General features: G+C 35.7%; 3 protein-coding genes across 3 annotated transcripts; all 3 read left to right on the forward strand.

The window, feature by feature from the left end:
- The first annotated feature begins 2,961 nt into the window (after positions 1 to 2,961).
- On the forward strand, positions 2,962 to 4,705 carry LOC105130920 (phospholipase A1-Ibeta2, chloroplastic). Its single transcript, XM_011033651.1, has one exon. The coding sequence runs from the start codon at positions 3,034 to 3,036 to the stop codon at positions 4,591 to 4,593; it is 1,560 nt and encodes a 519-aa protein (XP_011031953.1). The 5' UTR covers positions 2,962 to 3,033; the 3' UTR covers positions 4,594 to 4,705.
- Positions 4,706 to 6,484: 1,779 nt separating this feature from the next.
- LOC105130922 (plasminogen activator inhibitor 1 RNA-binding protein-like) lies at positions 6,485 to 10,676 on the forward strand. Its single transcript, XM_011033652.1, has 7 exons — positions 6,485 to 6,924; positions 7,846 to 8,146; positions 8,250 to 8,315; positions 8,419 to 8,557; positions 9,558 to 9,716; positions 9,804 to 9,860; positions 10,111 to 10,676. Exons 1-7 carry the CDS (start codon positions 6,744 to 6,746, stop codon positions 10,294 to 10,296), a joined length of 1,089 nt encoding a protein of 362 aa, XP_011031954.1. The 5' UTR covers positions 6,485 to 6,743; the 3' UTR covers positions 10,297 to 10,676.
- A 1,025-nt stretch (positions 10,677 to 11,701) lies between these two features.
- On the forward strand, positions 11,702 to 15,751 carry LOC105130923 (Tetratricopeptide repeat (TPR)-like superfamily protein). Its single transcript, XM_011033653.1, has 2 exons — positions 11,702 to 14,422; positions 14,541 to 15,751. Exon 1 carries the CDS (start codon positions 12,200 to 12,202, stop codon positions 14,264 to 14,266), a length of 2,067 nt encoding a protein of 688 aa, XP_011031955.1. The 5' UTR covers positions 11,702 to 12,199; the 3' UTR covers positions 14,267 to 14,422; positions 14,541 to 15,751.
- The last annotated feature ends 101 nt before the right edge of the window (positions 15,752 to 15,852 follow it).

The following is a 15,852-nucleotide window of genomic DNA, read 5'->3' on the forward strand; positions in this document are numbered from 1 at the left end:
AAATATAAAAAAATAATTTTAGTACTTTACATTGCTAAAAATATTTGTATATAAAATGAAAAATTATATTGTTTTTGTATTTTTCTGTATTTGAAAATCTACAAAGTAAAACTGTGTAAAACCTCTAAAATATGTTTCATAGACTTAATATGACTTAATATAAATTTAAAAAGTAAAAATAAATAAATTTCTGGATAGAGAAATTCTTGTATTTAAATAATTTTTTTAATTTTTTGATTCTATTTTTTATAAAGTAAGTATTACTGTATTTTTAAAAAGCTCCTTGTATATATAATGGTGTCTTGTCCATCCAACATTACAAGAAATATAATATTTTTGCACGTTTTAGTAACAACTACAGCAGGTAATGTCTCTTTCACAGTGGTTGCATCAAGAAGCAGTACATAGAAAAGCCAACAAGTTATGTCCCCACGTACAATCACATCTCAAGCTTGTCGAGCACCAAGATTACTGACGATTTTTTAATATCAAATCATAGAGATCATTCACAATATCACAAATTCTTCTATTCAAAAAAATTACATATATGACATTAACTAATTAAATATCCAAAAATAATTTTAATCTTTTATATTGTTAAAATCGAACAATGAAAAAATTATGTAAAAAACTGTAAAAAAATCTTTAAAATATGTTTCATAGGCTTATTAAACAACTAAAAAACCAGCTCTTTAATTTTTAGGGTGGAGAAATATTGCATTTAAATAGAAAGTTTTATTTTTTATTTTTTAATTCAATTTTAAAATAAATAAATATTATGCTCCTTCTTGATATAGATAGTAATTGATATACATATAAGCGTGTCTTATCCATCTAACATCATGCTATACATTAAAAACAAATAGAGTGAAAATATTATTTATATGAATACTAAAATTAACATTTTTATTTTTATTTTTTACTTGTTTTATTGATTTTTTTATCCTTTTGTTTTCTATTTAATGGTCGAGAGGTAGTATTTATTTTTAAAAAATAAATTTAAAAAGAGAGGATGATATTGTAAAGGACAGGAAAATCACATGGCTCATATAAAATTTACACAAAAAATTATTTTTGTTTAAAAATTTATTTTGTTATTTTTAAATCTTTGACATTGAAAGAGAAAACCACGGGAAAATCTTCGCAAAAATGTAATAGCTAGCACGTTTGGATAACAACTATAGTAATAGTAATGGCTCCTTTACAATAGTCATAGCAAGAAACAGTAAGTGACTGTATTGTAGGGTGGTTGTGTTGTTTTTTTAAGTATTTTTTGTGTTAAAATATATTAAAATAATATTTTTTTTATTTTTTTAAAAAATATTTTTAAAATTAAAAAATCAAAATAATTCAAAACATAAAAAAATAAAAAATATTTCTTAAAAAAACCAAAACAGAAAAAAATAAAAAATATTTCTTAAAAAAACACCATTTGAACCGAATTTTACTCCAAGACCCCAGGTACAATCACGTCTTAAGTTTAAAATCTTTCTTATTAATAAAAATGATGTTAAAAAAAACTGAAGATATTTTGGATATAATTTTTTTTATAATGTTTCCTAATTAAGGATGAACTTTTTTTTTTAATCAAGTTTTCAATTTTTTTACAGTCTTTGTGATTTCACAGCATCCGAGAAACATTATTATTATTTGCCTTGTACATAAGGTTAGACGAGTGCAAATTAATAATGGAAGAAGAAGAAAAGTTTAATAACGATATTTAATAACATTTAAGAATAGAGATATGTTAGGGTTCATACGTTCCAAAGTTAGTGGGAGATTGCAACCACGTGTAAATATTTTTTAAAAAAATACATTTGAAATGTAAAAACATACGGGTTTTAAATACATGATGGTTAATTTGTATCCTCAATTATATGATGGGCAGGGATTTTCTTTCATTTTTTTTCTTTTTATGGATTGTAAATTACAAGGGAAAAGGTTTAATCTCACTCTCTCCTAATTTATTTTTAATATGAGCAGAATTTAATCTAACATTCTTTGACAAACTAGGATATAATTAACAAATTCAAAGGTATCTGAAAGTATAATAGTTGTTGTTATTTAAAATATTTTTTATTTTAAAATATATTAAAATAATTTTTTTATTTTTTAAAAAATATTTTTAATACCAACACATTAAAATAATTTTTAACATACAAAAATAAATATGTCGATAAAAAACACCTGTTTATGTGTCTTGACAACCAAGGTTAGATGTAGGAAGGATGAAGGCAAGTATTTAGGTATATATTAATAACAAAACATTAGGTAAAAATTAAGTATCAATAAAATACTACATTTCACATTGACGCAGCTGGCCGCCTGTCCGTACAGCGTACTTTAATATTTCACCCACCAGGTGTCCGATCAAAATTTTACGTTTTCTTCCTTTTCTTTTAATTTATTATTTTCGTTTTTAATCAGTATACATGGTACAGCCATCAGGGGGCCCAAAGTTGTTGAATTGTCCCTCTGGGTCGATTTATGAGGAAGAATTTTTTTTCTCGAGTTTGATAATCAATGTCTATAGAAAATATTAAAATACATATACTAATTTATTATGTTGTAAATTAATTATAAACTTATGATTAATATTATTTTTAAGAAATGTCCTCATGATCTCGGTAACATAATTTTGCTTTTAATATGATTTTTTCGCTGGCTGATAGAGAAAAGTAGCCTGTTCTTCACTTTTAATTTTATACTCACTCGTTGCGGACTTTGACGATGCTGACTTTCTTTTCTAAACGAAACTAACTTGAAACGCGTAGCATGCATGTGAGACGTGGTCAGTAATTTTTTACCCTCTTTCCGATCATACCCTTGATGTAACCATGTGGCTCTGATATTATTTGTTTTCAACAATAAGGTTGTCTATGTAATTTTATACTAGTTGGAGGGTATTCAGAGAACCAGCCTCTATATATAGCAGTGGCTGTTGATCAAATCAATGTTACTCGGTTCAAGTAGCAGCGGCTGTTGTCTTTTGAGTGCTCATATCTCGCATCAACTCTCTCTCTCTCTCTCTCAATGGCTTTACAGGTTAGCTCAACGCTTCCAGCCCACAAGCTGCATCTCTTTCAGGCCAAACGTGCCAGCTTCAAACGCCAACACTCTATGCTAAAACCCACCTCAACAATAACTCCTCCTTTAACTTTTTCCAGTACATCATCATCAACAACCGGGCAAGCAAAAAAACACCTAGCAAATCTTGAAAAACTACTCCAGAAACAAGTCCCAGAACCAATTAACCAAACTGCCTCGCAACCAGTTCACAGAATTTCTAATGACGGGTCCTTGGAGAATAACAGGGGGAAGAACTTATTAGAACGTCTTAATTCGTTTAGATTTTGGCCTGCAATGAAAGCAGCTGAGGAAATGTCACCTAGACATCTAAACAGGCTTCAACGTTTGTTATCTAAGACAGAGGAGTATTCTCCGAGGAATCATCTTGGTCCTCGGTGGCGAGAGTATCACGGTAGCAATGATTGGAAGGGACTTCTTGACCCACTCGACGAGAATCTCCGGCGAGAAGTTGTGAGATACGGAGAGTTTGTCCAAGCATCCTATCATGCTTTTCATTCCAATCCTGCCATGTCAGCAGCGAAACCTCCATTACCCCAACAGGTGGCACTTCCCGATAGGTCCTACAGAGTGACGAGGAGTCTTTATGCGACTTCCTCGGTTGGGTTGCCAAAGTGGGTGGACGATGTGGCACCGGATCTTGGGTGGATGACCCAGCGGTCTAGTTGGATCGGGTATGTTGCCGTATGCGAGGACCGGAGGGAGATCCAACGATTAGGAAGGAGGGATATCGTTATCGCATTGCGGGGGACTTCTACATGTCTTGAATGGGCAGAGAATATGAGGGCCCAGTTAGTTGAAACGCCTGGAGAGCACGACCCGACTGAAATCCAACCGAAGGTGGAATGCGGGTTCTTGAGCTTGTATAAAACTGGAGGGGCTAACGTGCCTAGTTTATCCCAGTCTGTGGTTCAAGAGGTGAGAAGGCTTATGGAGTTATACAGGGGTGAGACCTTAAGCATTACAGTCACAGGACACAGCCTCGGTGCTGCCTTGGCTCTGCTAGTAGGCGATGAATTAAGTACATGTGCGCCGCAAGTGCCACCAATCGCAGTTTTCTCCTTTGGTGGTCCTCGTGTCGGCAACAAAGGATTTGCGAACCAGATTAATGCCAAAAACGTTAAGGTGTTGAGAATTGTGAATAGCCAGGATGTTATCACGAGAGTCCCAGGAATACCCATGGTGGAAGAGCTAAATGACAACATGCCATTGGCCTATGCACATGTTGGGACAGAATTACGTGTAGACACAAAGATGTCACCTTATCTGAAGCCTAATGCTGACGTGGCATGTTGCCATGACTTGGAGGCGTACCTCCACCTGGTTGACGGGTTCATCGCTTCAAACTGTCCGTTCAGAGCAAATGCCAAGAGAAGTCTAGTCAGGTTGCTCAATGAACAGGGATCTAATGTGAAGAGATTGTATACAAGCAAGGCACAGGCCTTGAGTTTGAGTTTTGAAAGGAAAGGACTGGCCGCTTCCGGGTGTTTGCCGAGTCCATCCTGACAAACTCTCTCAGAAGGCGTTGATTAGTGATTGTAGAGACAATTTCAAAAGCAAAAATTGTATTTAATGTTTGACCAAATACTTGAAAAAAATCCTCTGGATTTTTCTTATGGAACTGGCCTGCCAAGTTTATTGAAAATTTCACTTGCTTGAGCACCAAAGCAACAGTTTCACACCACTTTCCTATTTTTTTAAGACTATTTTCTGGGCATTAAACTTGTCCTTTTTTGTCTTAATTGTTCATAATTATCCTTGCGTTAATCCATCTATTCAACAATACCTTGCTTTCGCAAAATAAGGTCAGCCCTCGTCGTAAGTTGTTTTAATTTAGACATTTACAAAATAATTTTCTTTGTTGTCTTTCCAAAGTCGTCGTCTTTTGTGGTCTTGACCATAAAAAGAAATCGTCGAGGACCAAGGGCTTCGAGTTTCGACCTTTTCGCCGTCGGCAATCCATCAAGAATAATAGCATACTTATCCGTGCGGTTGGAATGTATTTCTAAAAAAGTCTTAGTTTAAAAATAATGTTTTTAATTGTTTTAATGTATTAATATCAAATATATAATATTATTTTAATATATTTTTAAATAAAAAGCATTTCAAAAGACAACACTATTTCTATTTTATTATTATTTATTTACGTTGAAACAAAAAGAAAAAAGAAATTCACCATTCCTAGTCACGCGCTTTCGAAGAAAAATCTTTAATGTCGAAGCTTCAGTCCCGTGTTACATATAACTATCCTTCTTTCACCTGTCTTTGGGATCGAGTCATTCTATCCCTGTCACGCCACTATAACACAGAGGAAATAGAATTTGATTTTACATCGGCCGACGAGTCCTTTTCTTTTAAAGGGAAAAGAAGAGCTCAATGTAATAACAAATACTAACATAATAATTTGTTTTTTTTCCACTCACCATTGCACCCTTGGCACAACACTAACTTTATAAAGCATCCCGGTACTAATATCATGCAAATGGCCTTATATCTAATTAAGAGGAAAAAACTAACAATAATGAAATTGTTCAAAAATAAATTATTAATTTCTAAAATTTAATTTAATTTGATCTTATTTTATCTTTACTAAACCTTGGACAATAAAAATAATTTTTTTAAAACAATCTTGATAACAAAGGTTAAAAAAAAGAAGATGTGGTGCATATTTATGTTAAGCCTATTAACTCAATTTAACGTAATCAATCGAGCGAGCCTATATTAGACATGGTTTAATTTTTTTCAAACTTGATTTAACTATTCTAGATTTGGTTTAACCAGATCAAATTAAATTTAGTTGAATTTATATTAAACTTGATTGATTTTTTTAAACTTAATTTGATTATGATCAAAATATTCCCAACATAAAATTTAATTTGACTTGATCAAGTTGAGCGAACTCTAGGATTGGATTAAGTTTTTTTTAGTTGATTCAGTTAAACAATCTAGTTTTTTTATATATAATTTACTAGTATTTATGTTGACAACTTATATGTGAAGGTGTCTACCTATTCAAATTACTTTTTCATTAGTTATTTGTATATACCTTTCCGGCCTAATATTATCATATTATCCGCAAAGAGAGACCAGGATCAAGGAAAGTTTCCCAATGGTTCCATCAACTCCTAAACATATATACTAATACATTGCCAAATTATTTTAACTATTAAAACTCTGAGAATATTGAAAGCATGTCAACAAACTCAATAAATTTAGAATGCAATTAATAAAATAATCATACCATATTATTCACTTAGATACGCATAACTATCTAAAAAAATCAAGAAACTAACAAAAATCGTGTCCAATAGGTCCACTGCTGACATCGCCAGGGCTAAAGATAAACAGAGACAGCAAGCCCACATGATAAACGTACACCCTTCCATACACTAACATCACATACTAGGGTTTTTAAGGACCAGGTTTCTCCCTCCCCAAACTCCCATATTCTCTCTGCCGCATTGGCTAGGGTTTCCCAACACCGCTCAATCTCCTTGCTAACTCATCTTCTCGCCTCCCAGACACACCTACCCTAAACTACTATCAGTCAGCAATGGATTTAAGCAATCAATAAGGGTCTCTTGGTTGCTATTTTAAAGAAAACAAGCTAAAGGACTCTATAATTATCTGTGCTCATCAGAAACTCAAAGAGAGAAATGGCAACCGCGAACCCTTTTGATATCCTTGGTGACGACGACAACAATGAGGACCTTTCTCAGCTCGTTGCCGCCGCTCAGCTTAAGGCAGCTGAGAAGCCCAAGAAGGTTGAAAAGCCAGCTGCTCCTACTTCTCAGCCTGCCAAGCTCCCCTCCAGGCCTGCTCCCCCTGCTCAAGCTGGTGAGCTTTGATTTAGTGACCCTGCTTTATCTTTTGATTTAATCTGGTACTTTTGGTCTATATAAACCAAGAAACGTGCTTTGAAGGTGTTTCAAGGTTTGAGATTTTTTTTAATGTAGATTGTTTTCATTTTGTTTCTTTGTTCTGTTTGAATGATAGCAAATGAAAGAAAGGATGATAATTTATAGAAATTGTTGATTGAATAGTTGTTTCAACTTGATTTTTCTTCGAGTAAGCCTACTAGTGTTAGATAGTTCTGGTTGTTGAGGAAATAGAAGAAAATGAGGACATGTTTATTGAATCTGTTGGTGCCTATCATTACTTGAAATGGGCTTTGTATGTTTTTTTTGTTTTTAAATTTGGATTTAGGAGAAATTTGTCTAATCTCTGTATTTAAAACAACAACAAAAAACACAGTGATTCTGTATTATTCTTTCAAACATCACCTTGTCTGGAATTGAACGAGAAACAACAGTCAACAAAAGCTTCATAATGTTGTCTTTTAAAATGTTTCTATTTGATGAGTTTTTGGATTAACTTAGTTTTCTAACCTTAGTTTGCTAGAGTGTTGGTTTTTTAGCTGGTACACCTGTTTGCTTACTTATCATTGCAATGCTGGTTAGTTAGTGTTGAAGTTCTAGATGATTGGTTAATCTTGTTCTGGTTGTTGGAAGACAAAATTGTTGATTGACTCTACACATGTAGTCCTGCTAGGTTTCTTCTGGTCAGTTTTTGTTTTCTCTACACTTTACATGGTTTACTTTTTTCCATGTATTTTGAAAGTAAATTCTCTGTTTATATGTTTTGTTAGATCTTTGTTATTTCACTGAATCATAGCACAGGATGACAGCTGAAACAAATTATCGTAGGATTTTCATAAAATGTTTTTATTACTGATGTTTTTTTTTTCTTCTCAACCAGTGAGGGAAGCAAAGAATGAAGGTGGCCGTGGAGGAGGACGTGGGTATGGACGCGGGCGTGGTCGCGGTGGCAGTGGTGGATTTAACAGAGATTCAAATAACAATGAAACTTCCTTCACTGGCAATGGATTCTCCGGACGATCCAGACCATCTGAAGATGGGGAGGCTACCGAGAAACGCGGATATGGTGCACCTCGTGGTGGTTTCCGTGGCAGTCGCCGTGGCGGTTATAGTAATGGGGAAGATAGAGAAGGTGAACGCCCTCGAAGGTTGTATGAACGGCACAGCGGCACTGGTCGCGGGTTAGTATTTTGTTACTGAAATATTCATTTTTATGTATTCTGTGTTAACCATAAAATTTCCTTCATCACTTGGCATGAGGATTTTTATTCCACATTGTATCAGGAATGAGATTAAGCGTGAAGGGTCCGGCCGTGGTAACTGGGGAACCCCTACTGATGAAATTGTTCCGTGAGTTTCTGTCTTTATACTCCCAGCGTTTTTGAAAATGTAATTATATATGCTATAACTTAGCTATGCTCACATGTATGTTTACTTGTTTAACTGAATTCAGGGAGACTGAAGATCCTGTTGTTGACAATGAGAAGAATGTTATAACTGAGAAGCAGCAAGGAGAGGAGAATGCTGCAGATGCCAATAAGGACACTGCTGAGAAAGAGCCAGAAGAGAAAGAGAAGGAGCCAGAAGAGAAGGTAAATTGTTCCTTCTGGACCTCGTCATATCTTGAGTTTTCTTTATAAACAAACAGAAAAGTTCCATCATCTAGAACTTCAATTGTTATATTTTTATTTTTCAGAGGTATTTCTGTCAAGCTGGATTAGTAAGACAGGATTTATTATCTGCTATGAATATAGAAGGATCAGAACTATTTTAAATTTTTTTGCATGATGTTTAATTTCATCTTCTAAATTTTGGCAAGATCCTTCTCCAAGTTTCCTGTATATAATCCCTGATTTGTGCAAATGATGAATTTTTAACTTGGTGTTAAATATTACCAATCAAGGGCCTCCTGTTTCATACAAGTTTAGTGAAAATGATGTTGTGCTTGCTTATTTAGTACGCAATTGCATTTAAGATTCAGTTTATGCTTCCCTGGGGAAGTCACTGACAAAATCTTAAATGTTTGTTGGTTAAATTTTTTTCTTATACATGTAGATTTGAACTCATATGGCTGGGAAACACCACAGATGGAAGGGCCTTGATTACTTATTTTTGAAGTGCGACTTTTGATCTAGATATTTCTATTCAAGCACCTTTTTTTGTGCTTTACATACATTAGCAGCTTCTGTTGCAGTTGTTTACTTAACCTTGGCATATTCTACAACTAAAAGTTTGATTAAAGAGATTAGTCGAATTAAAAGTTGCTTACATTGATTAATCACCCTTCAGATCAAGTTTTGTGTAATTAGAATCATTGGATGCATAGACTGATTTTTTGTCAACTTTTTCAGTCACAGCATGAAATTCAGTTGGTTTCATCTGAAAGTCAAAACTCCGAAACATTTACCCAGATTGATTTTTCAAGCCATGTGGTGAAATCACAGTACTGTAACGATATCATGCCTCAATTGAAGTTTGTTATGACTGCCTCCGGTGCACATTGAAATTCAACTTTCTGTTTTTGTTGCCTTAACTATTCTGTGTTTTCATGTTCTATGCTAGTTTTCATAAAACCTTCTCCTTTATTAATAGGAGATGACATTAGAAGAGTATGAGAAGGTTCTTGAAGAAAAAAGGAAGGCTCTGCTTGCTCTGAAGACCGAGGAGAGGAAAGTTGGCTTGGACAAAGACTTACAGTGCATGCAACAGCTCTCAAGCAAGAAGAGCAACGATGAAATCTTTATCAAACTGGTAAGAATAGTTTCCCTCTTTGAATGTGGAATTCTGTTTCATTTGGTAGAGGCTAAAAATGCTTATGAACTTGTACTTGGCTGTTAGGGATCTGAGAAGGACAAACGAAAAGATGCTGCTGACAAGGAAGACAGAGCCAAGAAGGTGTGTATTCTTGGTCTCTTAACCTTTTGTTTTGTTTGCATGATGTTGGCCATCGTGCTCGTGATAATCTTAACCTCATTTTCTCTTTGATATATTGACATCTTATGTGTGTACCGCAAAGTATTAGTACTGACTTCATATGCCAAATTTTTAGTTGTCATGTATTTTTATGTGACCTGAAATATTTTTTTTTCATAATTCTCTATATGTATTGATGATGGTTAACACAAGTGTTGTTACTTGAATGCAGGCTGTCAGTATAAATGAGTTCCTGAAGCCTGCTGAAGGGGAGAGGTCCTACAACCCTGGTCGTGGTGGCCGAGGCCGTGGCCGTGGAAGGGGTGGATATGGAAGCGGATATGGAAGCAATGCTCGTGATGTGGCAGCCCCCTCTATTGAAGACCCGGGACAGTTCCCCTCCTTGGGTGGCAAGTGAGATTTCACTGGCTTTTTTCATCACTTGGATTTTCCCTGTGTGGAATTCCTTGTGATCTAATTGGAGAGTTCTGAGTCGAAGGCTATCAATGGGAATTATGATTTCCCGTGTCAAAAACCATCTCAAACATCTAGTCTTTGGGTGTATACTTCAGATTATTCCTGCGATTCCTCCTCAACTTTCATAACGCATGCATACCCCTTTTTTTGTTTGAATTAGGGCATATGGAGTCATTACTGTGTCTTGGACTCGGTGGCATCAGTTTTGGTTTGTTGTAGGGTAACATTTTTTTTTATTAGTTTTTTTAATTTATTTTCCCCTCGTGTTTCTAATCTATACTTTCATTATTGCTTCAAAAGAAAACAATGAGCAGTTCCTTCCAGCTTCACACTTTTCCTCTATGATTGATTACTGGTCAAGCTGAGCGTTAGGCAACTGATGAATAACCTACCTGTCTATACGCGTAGAAGCAATGTACGTAAACTTGTTTTGACAGTTTAGGCTTTGCTTGCTTGCAAGAAAGTGATTTCTTGGAAAGCACTTCTGTTATTTTTTCATATAAAAATGTAAGTTTTAGATTTAAAAAAAAATTGGAAATGTGTTTCATGGAGGATCTAATATTAAAGTGGTGGGATGGTATTTATATAAATAATAATACATTATTAAAACATTTTAAAATGTAAGATTATTGAAAAATATTAATCTACTTTAAGTTATTTTTTAAGATATATCAATATAAAATATAAAAATATTAAATTGATAATAATAAAATTTAATTAAATTGCCTTTAAAACTCCTAAGTCCCAATAACTTTAATAAATTATAATGCTTAGCTTGTGCTACACTCCCAATTACATCTACTCCATCTGGTTTTCACATAAAAACAAAAAAATCAAATATTTTATCCAGATTGAAGATGCTTCTGTCCCTTGATATCTCAATTATAATGCGTGAGTTTAGTCTTTATTGATGACGAAGGAAAAATCAACTATAAACTATTTGTTAATCACAACACCATGCAGTCATGTTTTTTTACCATGGTACGATGGTATCTACCATCTAGCTATATATATATATATATATATATATTCCCAGAAATAGTGGATATAAAAACCTTTCCAATGTGTCTTTTTACATTAAAAAAAATTCTAAAAAATTTATGTAGGTATTTAATTAAAAAAATCAAGAATTATTTATATAAATGGAAAAAATATTAACGATAATTAATAAAAAAATTAAAAAAATCAAGAAATAAATATAAATAAAGATACTTAATCTATGGTATATTTATGTAATTATATTTATTAAAATTAATTTTTAATCCAAGATAAAAATACAGATATATAAAAATGAAATACATTCTTTTCACTCGACCTTTCGCTTCAGAGGACTCGGTTGCCTATATCGAACACAACGGGGTCCTTTGCCAATTCTAAACACTTATAAAGTACCATATAAAATAATAGCTATTTAATGTATTTAGTTGATAATACTTTATTTTTCTATAGGTATTTAGTATTTAGGCGACCCCACCAATCCCAGAACATCAGTCATCCTTGTGAGGTGTCACCCAGTTTGCAGGGGAGGAACGGGCAGAGAAGTTGTTTCCTCTGATTTAACTGTGTATGAAGGCTTCCAGTGTTACAGTGATGAGAACTCAGCTTCAACCTGAACAGTGAACCGACAATTTTGATCATGTAGCCCAGCAAAATGTATGTTTGGTTTGCGGAGACACCCAACCACCCGCACGACGCCATCGCGGTTTCCTCTTTCGGATTTTAGAACGCATTGAAAGAAAACTCCAAAAAGAAGAAAGGTTTTACAAAACAGAAATCTACCAGAGAAGGAGTCTTAATCTCATCTCCAACTATTTCATCTACCTCATGCGGAGTTTACTTACCCAATGAAAACCATAACCCAAAAATTCTCTTCTTTTTACTTCCCAAACCTCGGTATTGAAAATGTATTATTTCCCAACAAAACGGAGAACCCACTTTCCCTCCATTTCCTCAAGACTTTCTCACCCGCCAAACAGCATGCTTCTTTTCTCTCCACCTGCACAATCCAAAACCCAAATGCCGATCCTAACAGGGAAGCAAATTGCCCAAACAAAACCGAATTGTATCCTACTATTTTTGGCAAATCTGCTAAACCACTTCACCACCATGCCAAATCTAGTGACGTCATTTTATCAAACAAGATGATCACTAGCCATATCAGATCCGGCGACTTAGATTCTGCTCTTAACGTGTTCGACAACATGACTGTTAAGACAACAGTTACTTGGAATTCCGTTTTGGCGGGTTTGTCAAGGAAGCGCGGTAAATTGAAGGAAGCCCAAGAACTATTTGTTAAAATACCTGAACCAGATGCTGTCTCGTATAACACGATGTTATCTTGTTATGTACGTAATTCTAACATGGAAAGAGCTCAGGCTTTCTTTGAAGATATGCCCATTAAAGACACACCTTCTTGGAATACAATGATAACCGGTTTTGCGCAGAATCAGCAAATGGACAGAGCAAGCGACTTGTTCTTGATAATGCCAACGAAAAATGTAGTCACTTGGAATGCTATGATTTCAGGTTATGTAGAGTGTGGGGACCTGGACTCCGCGTTAAAGTTGTTTGAAAAAGCGCCATTTAAGAGTGTGGTGGCCTGGACCGCTATGATCACTGGGTACATGAAACTTGGGAGGATTGGATTGGCAGAAAAATTGTTCGAAAAGATGCCCGAGAAAAATTTGGTGACTTGGAATGCTATGATTGCAGGTTATATTGAGAATCGCAGACCTGAGGATGGTGTGAAACTTTTCCGAACAATGGTGGGATTTGGTATTCAGCCAAATTCGTCGACTTTGAGCAGTGCTTTGTTAGGGTGTAGTGAGTTGTCTGCTTTACAGTTGGGCAGGCAAGTGCATCAGCTAGTTTGTAAGTCTCCACTTTGCGATGATACAACTGCAGGAACTTCGTTGATTAGCATGTACTGTAAGTGTGGAGTTTTGGAGGATGGCTGGAAATTGTTTGTTCAGGTTCCAAGGAGGGATGTTGTCACTTGGAATGCAATGATTTCTGGTTATGCTCAACATGGAGAAGGTAAAAAAGCTCTGGGTTTGTTTGATGAGATGATAGGGAAAGGCATGAAGCCAGACTGGATCACTTTTGTTGCGGTATTAATGGCCTGTAACCATGCTGGATTTACAGACCTTGGGGTCAAATATTTCCATTCAATGGCGAAGGATTATGGACTTGTAGCTAAGCCTGATCATTATACATGCATGGTTGATCTTCTTGGTCGGGCAGGTAAGTTAGTAGAGGCTGTAGATTTGATCGAGAAAATGCCTTTCAAACCTCATGCTGCTGTATTTGGAACCCTTCTGGGTGCTTGTAGAATACACAAGAACACTGAGATGGCGGAATTCGCTTCCCAGAAGTTGCTTAATCTTGATCCAGCTAGTGCAACTGGTTATGTTCAACTTGCTAATGTTTATGCAGCTACAAAAAGATGGGACCATGTTGCTAGAGTTAGAAAATCAATGAAAGGCAGCAAGGTGGTGAAGACACCAGGGTACAGTTGGATTGAGGTTAAGAGTATGGCCCATCAGTTCAGATCAGGCGATAAGTTTCACCCAGAATTAGCTTCCATACATGAGAAACTGAAGGAGTTGGAAAAGAAAATGAAGTTAGCAGGGTATGTGCCAGATCTTGAATTTGCATTGCATGATGTAGGGGAAGAGCAAAAAGAGCAGCTTTTATTGTGGCACAGTGAAAAGTTGGCAATTGCTTATGGCCTTATAAAATTGCCACCTGGTACTCCAATCAGGGTGTTTAAAAACCTGAGAGTATGCGGAGATTGTCATAGAGCTACCAAGTACATTTCACAAATAGAAAGAAGGGAAATCATTGTTAGAGATACTACGAGGTTTCATCATTTTAAGGATGGGCATTGCTCTTGTGCTGATTACTGGTAGGTTGGCAAATTCTCTTGTAGAAGTTTTTGATCCATTAGCTGCAGTTGGACATATATGGGTCTCTATGAAGGATCGGTTCTACAGGAGAGGTAATAATGGGCAGAGTTTTGACTTCTACTTGATCATAACAGCCTGGTCAAGTTGGCACTTGTCAAGGTAGCTAAGGTTCTTGAAGCCATACTCTCCCCTATTTGGAACTCATGGTCTATTAAATATTAAAGCTAGTGTCAAATCGTCAAGGACTAACTTAAGCTTGATATGATGGCAAATGCAGGTGGTTTACTTGCTGAAGTTGATTTGTCAATCAACAGATAGAATTGCAACCGTTAAGTTAGATGAATAGAAGCAAGTCCGACAATGAAATAAGAACAGTACTGAGTTGCATTGAATAATGCAGCTCATTGTTCAAATTAGGTGGTTGTTTAGTTTGATTGAGTTTTCGTGTTTAGAATCCAGCGTGATTGAAAAGGGTGGAATCAGCTGACCTTGTCTGTAAATTTGAACAGTATGATAGAAAAAAGCAATGGACTAGGGGCCCTGGAACTGCAATGGTTAGGAAGGGAAGGAGTGATGTTAACCTGATGAGCAAGGCCATGGGTGTGGTTCAATCTGTGAATTAGGTGGAGTTAACACTCGATCTGGCATGCCCTCACATCCAGGATTGCGACAGTTGCTCACCGACATGATATGCTAGGCACTGAAATCTTAAATCTTTATTGCATTATGAAAGTTGTTGGATTGTAAAGGATTGTGAAGCTATGGCCTTATGGCCAGTCAGAAGCCTCGTGATGTCATCAGATTGTCTGACATGGCGGTTCAGGAACTTCAGGAGGTTTTTAAAAACTGTGATATCCACAAAGGATACAAGTATATAACATTATTGCAGATATACGGGAGAATGATTGTGCAGTGTGGTGGAGAGATGGTATGCTGTTAGCCTTGGAGTTTAACCATGACTTTCAAGTTTACCATCCAACTTTTGAGACGCTGAGTTTCCAGTGTACCTTCAGGCCGCTGGCAGAGGTCATCATATTATTCAAACAGGGAGAAAAACGTTTCTAATGCCTGTATCTCACGAGCTTCGTGTTTCAGGATCAAAGGTTGTCCTGTTATGATTGCAGAAAAGAAAATGACAAATCCCTCGCCATAGCAAACCAGTAATTTGGTTGTTCCCATCACTGGACATTCCATATGACGCCTACCAAATGTGCTACAGTCAACGCCTGACTCCAAGCATCAGTTCGGTTACTTTATGAGCATTCTAAAGGGACGGCGAAAGTTTTGTTCCCATCCCGCTGTCAATGGGAAAAGCTGGCGGAGTTGCTGAAAAGAGAATTTTCCTGGCGGCTTTAAGAAAGATATGAGTTTCTTGCGGTTACTGTTTCTCCTCAGTAAGCATTCACGGTAGGACAGCTCTGGTCAAACCATGATATCATTAAAGACAAATCCTTCATTATAAAACAGTTTCTTGACTGATGATTTGAATTGCCCGACTCGAAACAGAGAGCTTTTATTATCTTTACTCTATTCACTATATTAATTTCTTCAGCCTTCCCTGATATCCAGTCTTGTGGGGTGTGAGAGAC

The sequence above is a fragment of the Populus euphratica genome, unplaced genomic scaffold, assembly GCF_000495115.2.
Source record: "Populus euphratica unplaced genomic scaffold, PopEup_1.0 scaffold43.1, whole genome shotgun sequence".
Taxonomy (NCBI): Eukaryota; Viridiplantae; Streptophyta; class Magnoliopsida; order Malpighiales; family Salicaceae; genus Populus; species Populus euphratica.

What these genes read in the sequence shown, in the direction of transcription:
- LOC105130923 (XM_011033653.1), top strand. Translation starts at nt 12,200, where the DNA reads ATGAAAACCATAACCCAAAAATTCTCTTCTTTTTACTTCCCAAACCTC.
- LOC105130922 (XM_011033652.1), top strand. Translation starts at nt 6,744, where the DNA reads ATGGCAACCGCGAACCCTTTTGATATCCTTGGTGACGACGACAACAAT. An exon ending in CCTACTGATGAAATTGTTCC is followed by an intron (nt 8,316 to 8,418) that starts GTGAGTTTCTGT and finishes AACTGAATTCAG; the next exon opens with GGAGACTGAAGATCCTGTTG. An exon ending in ATGAAATCTTTATCAAACTG is followed by an intron (nt 9,717 to 9,803) that starts GTAAGAATAGTT and finishes CTTGGCTGTTAG; the next exon opens with GGATCTGAGAAGGACAAACG.
- LOC105130920 (XM_011033651.1), top strand. Translation starts at nt 3,034, where the DNA reads ATGGCTTTACAGGTTAGCTCAACGCTTCCAGCCCACAAGCTGCATCTC.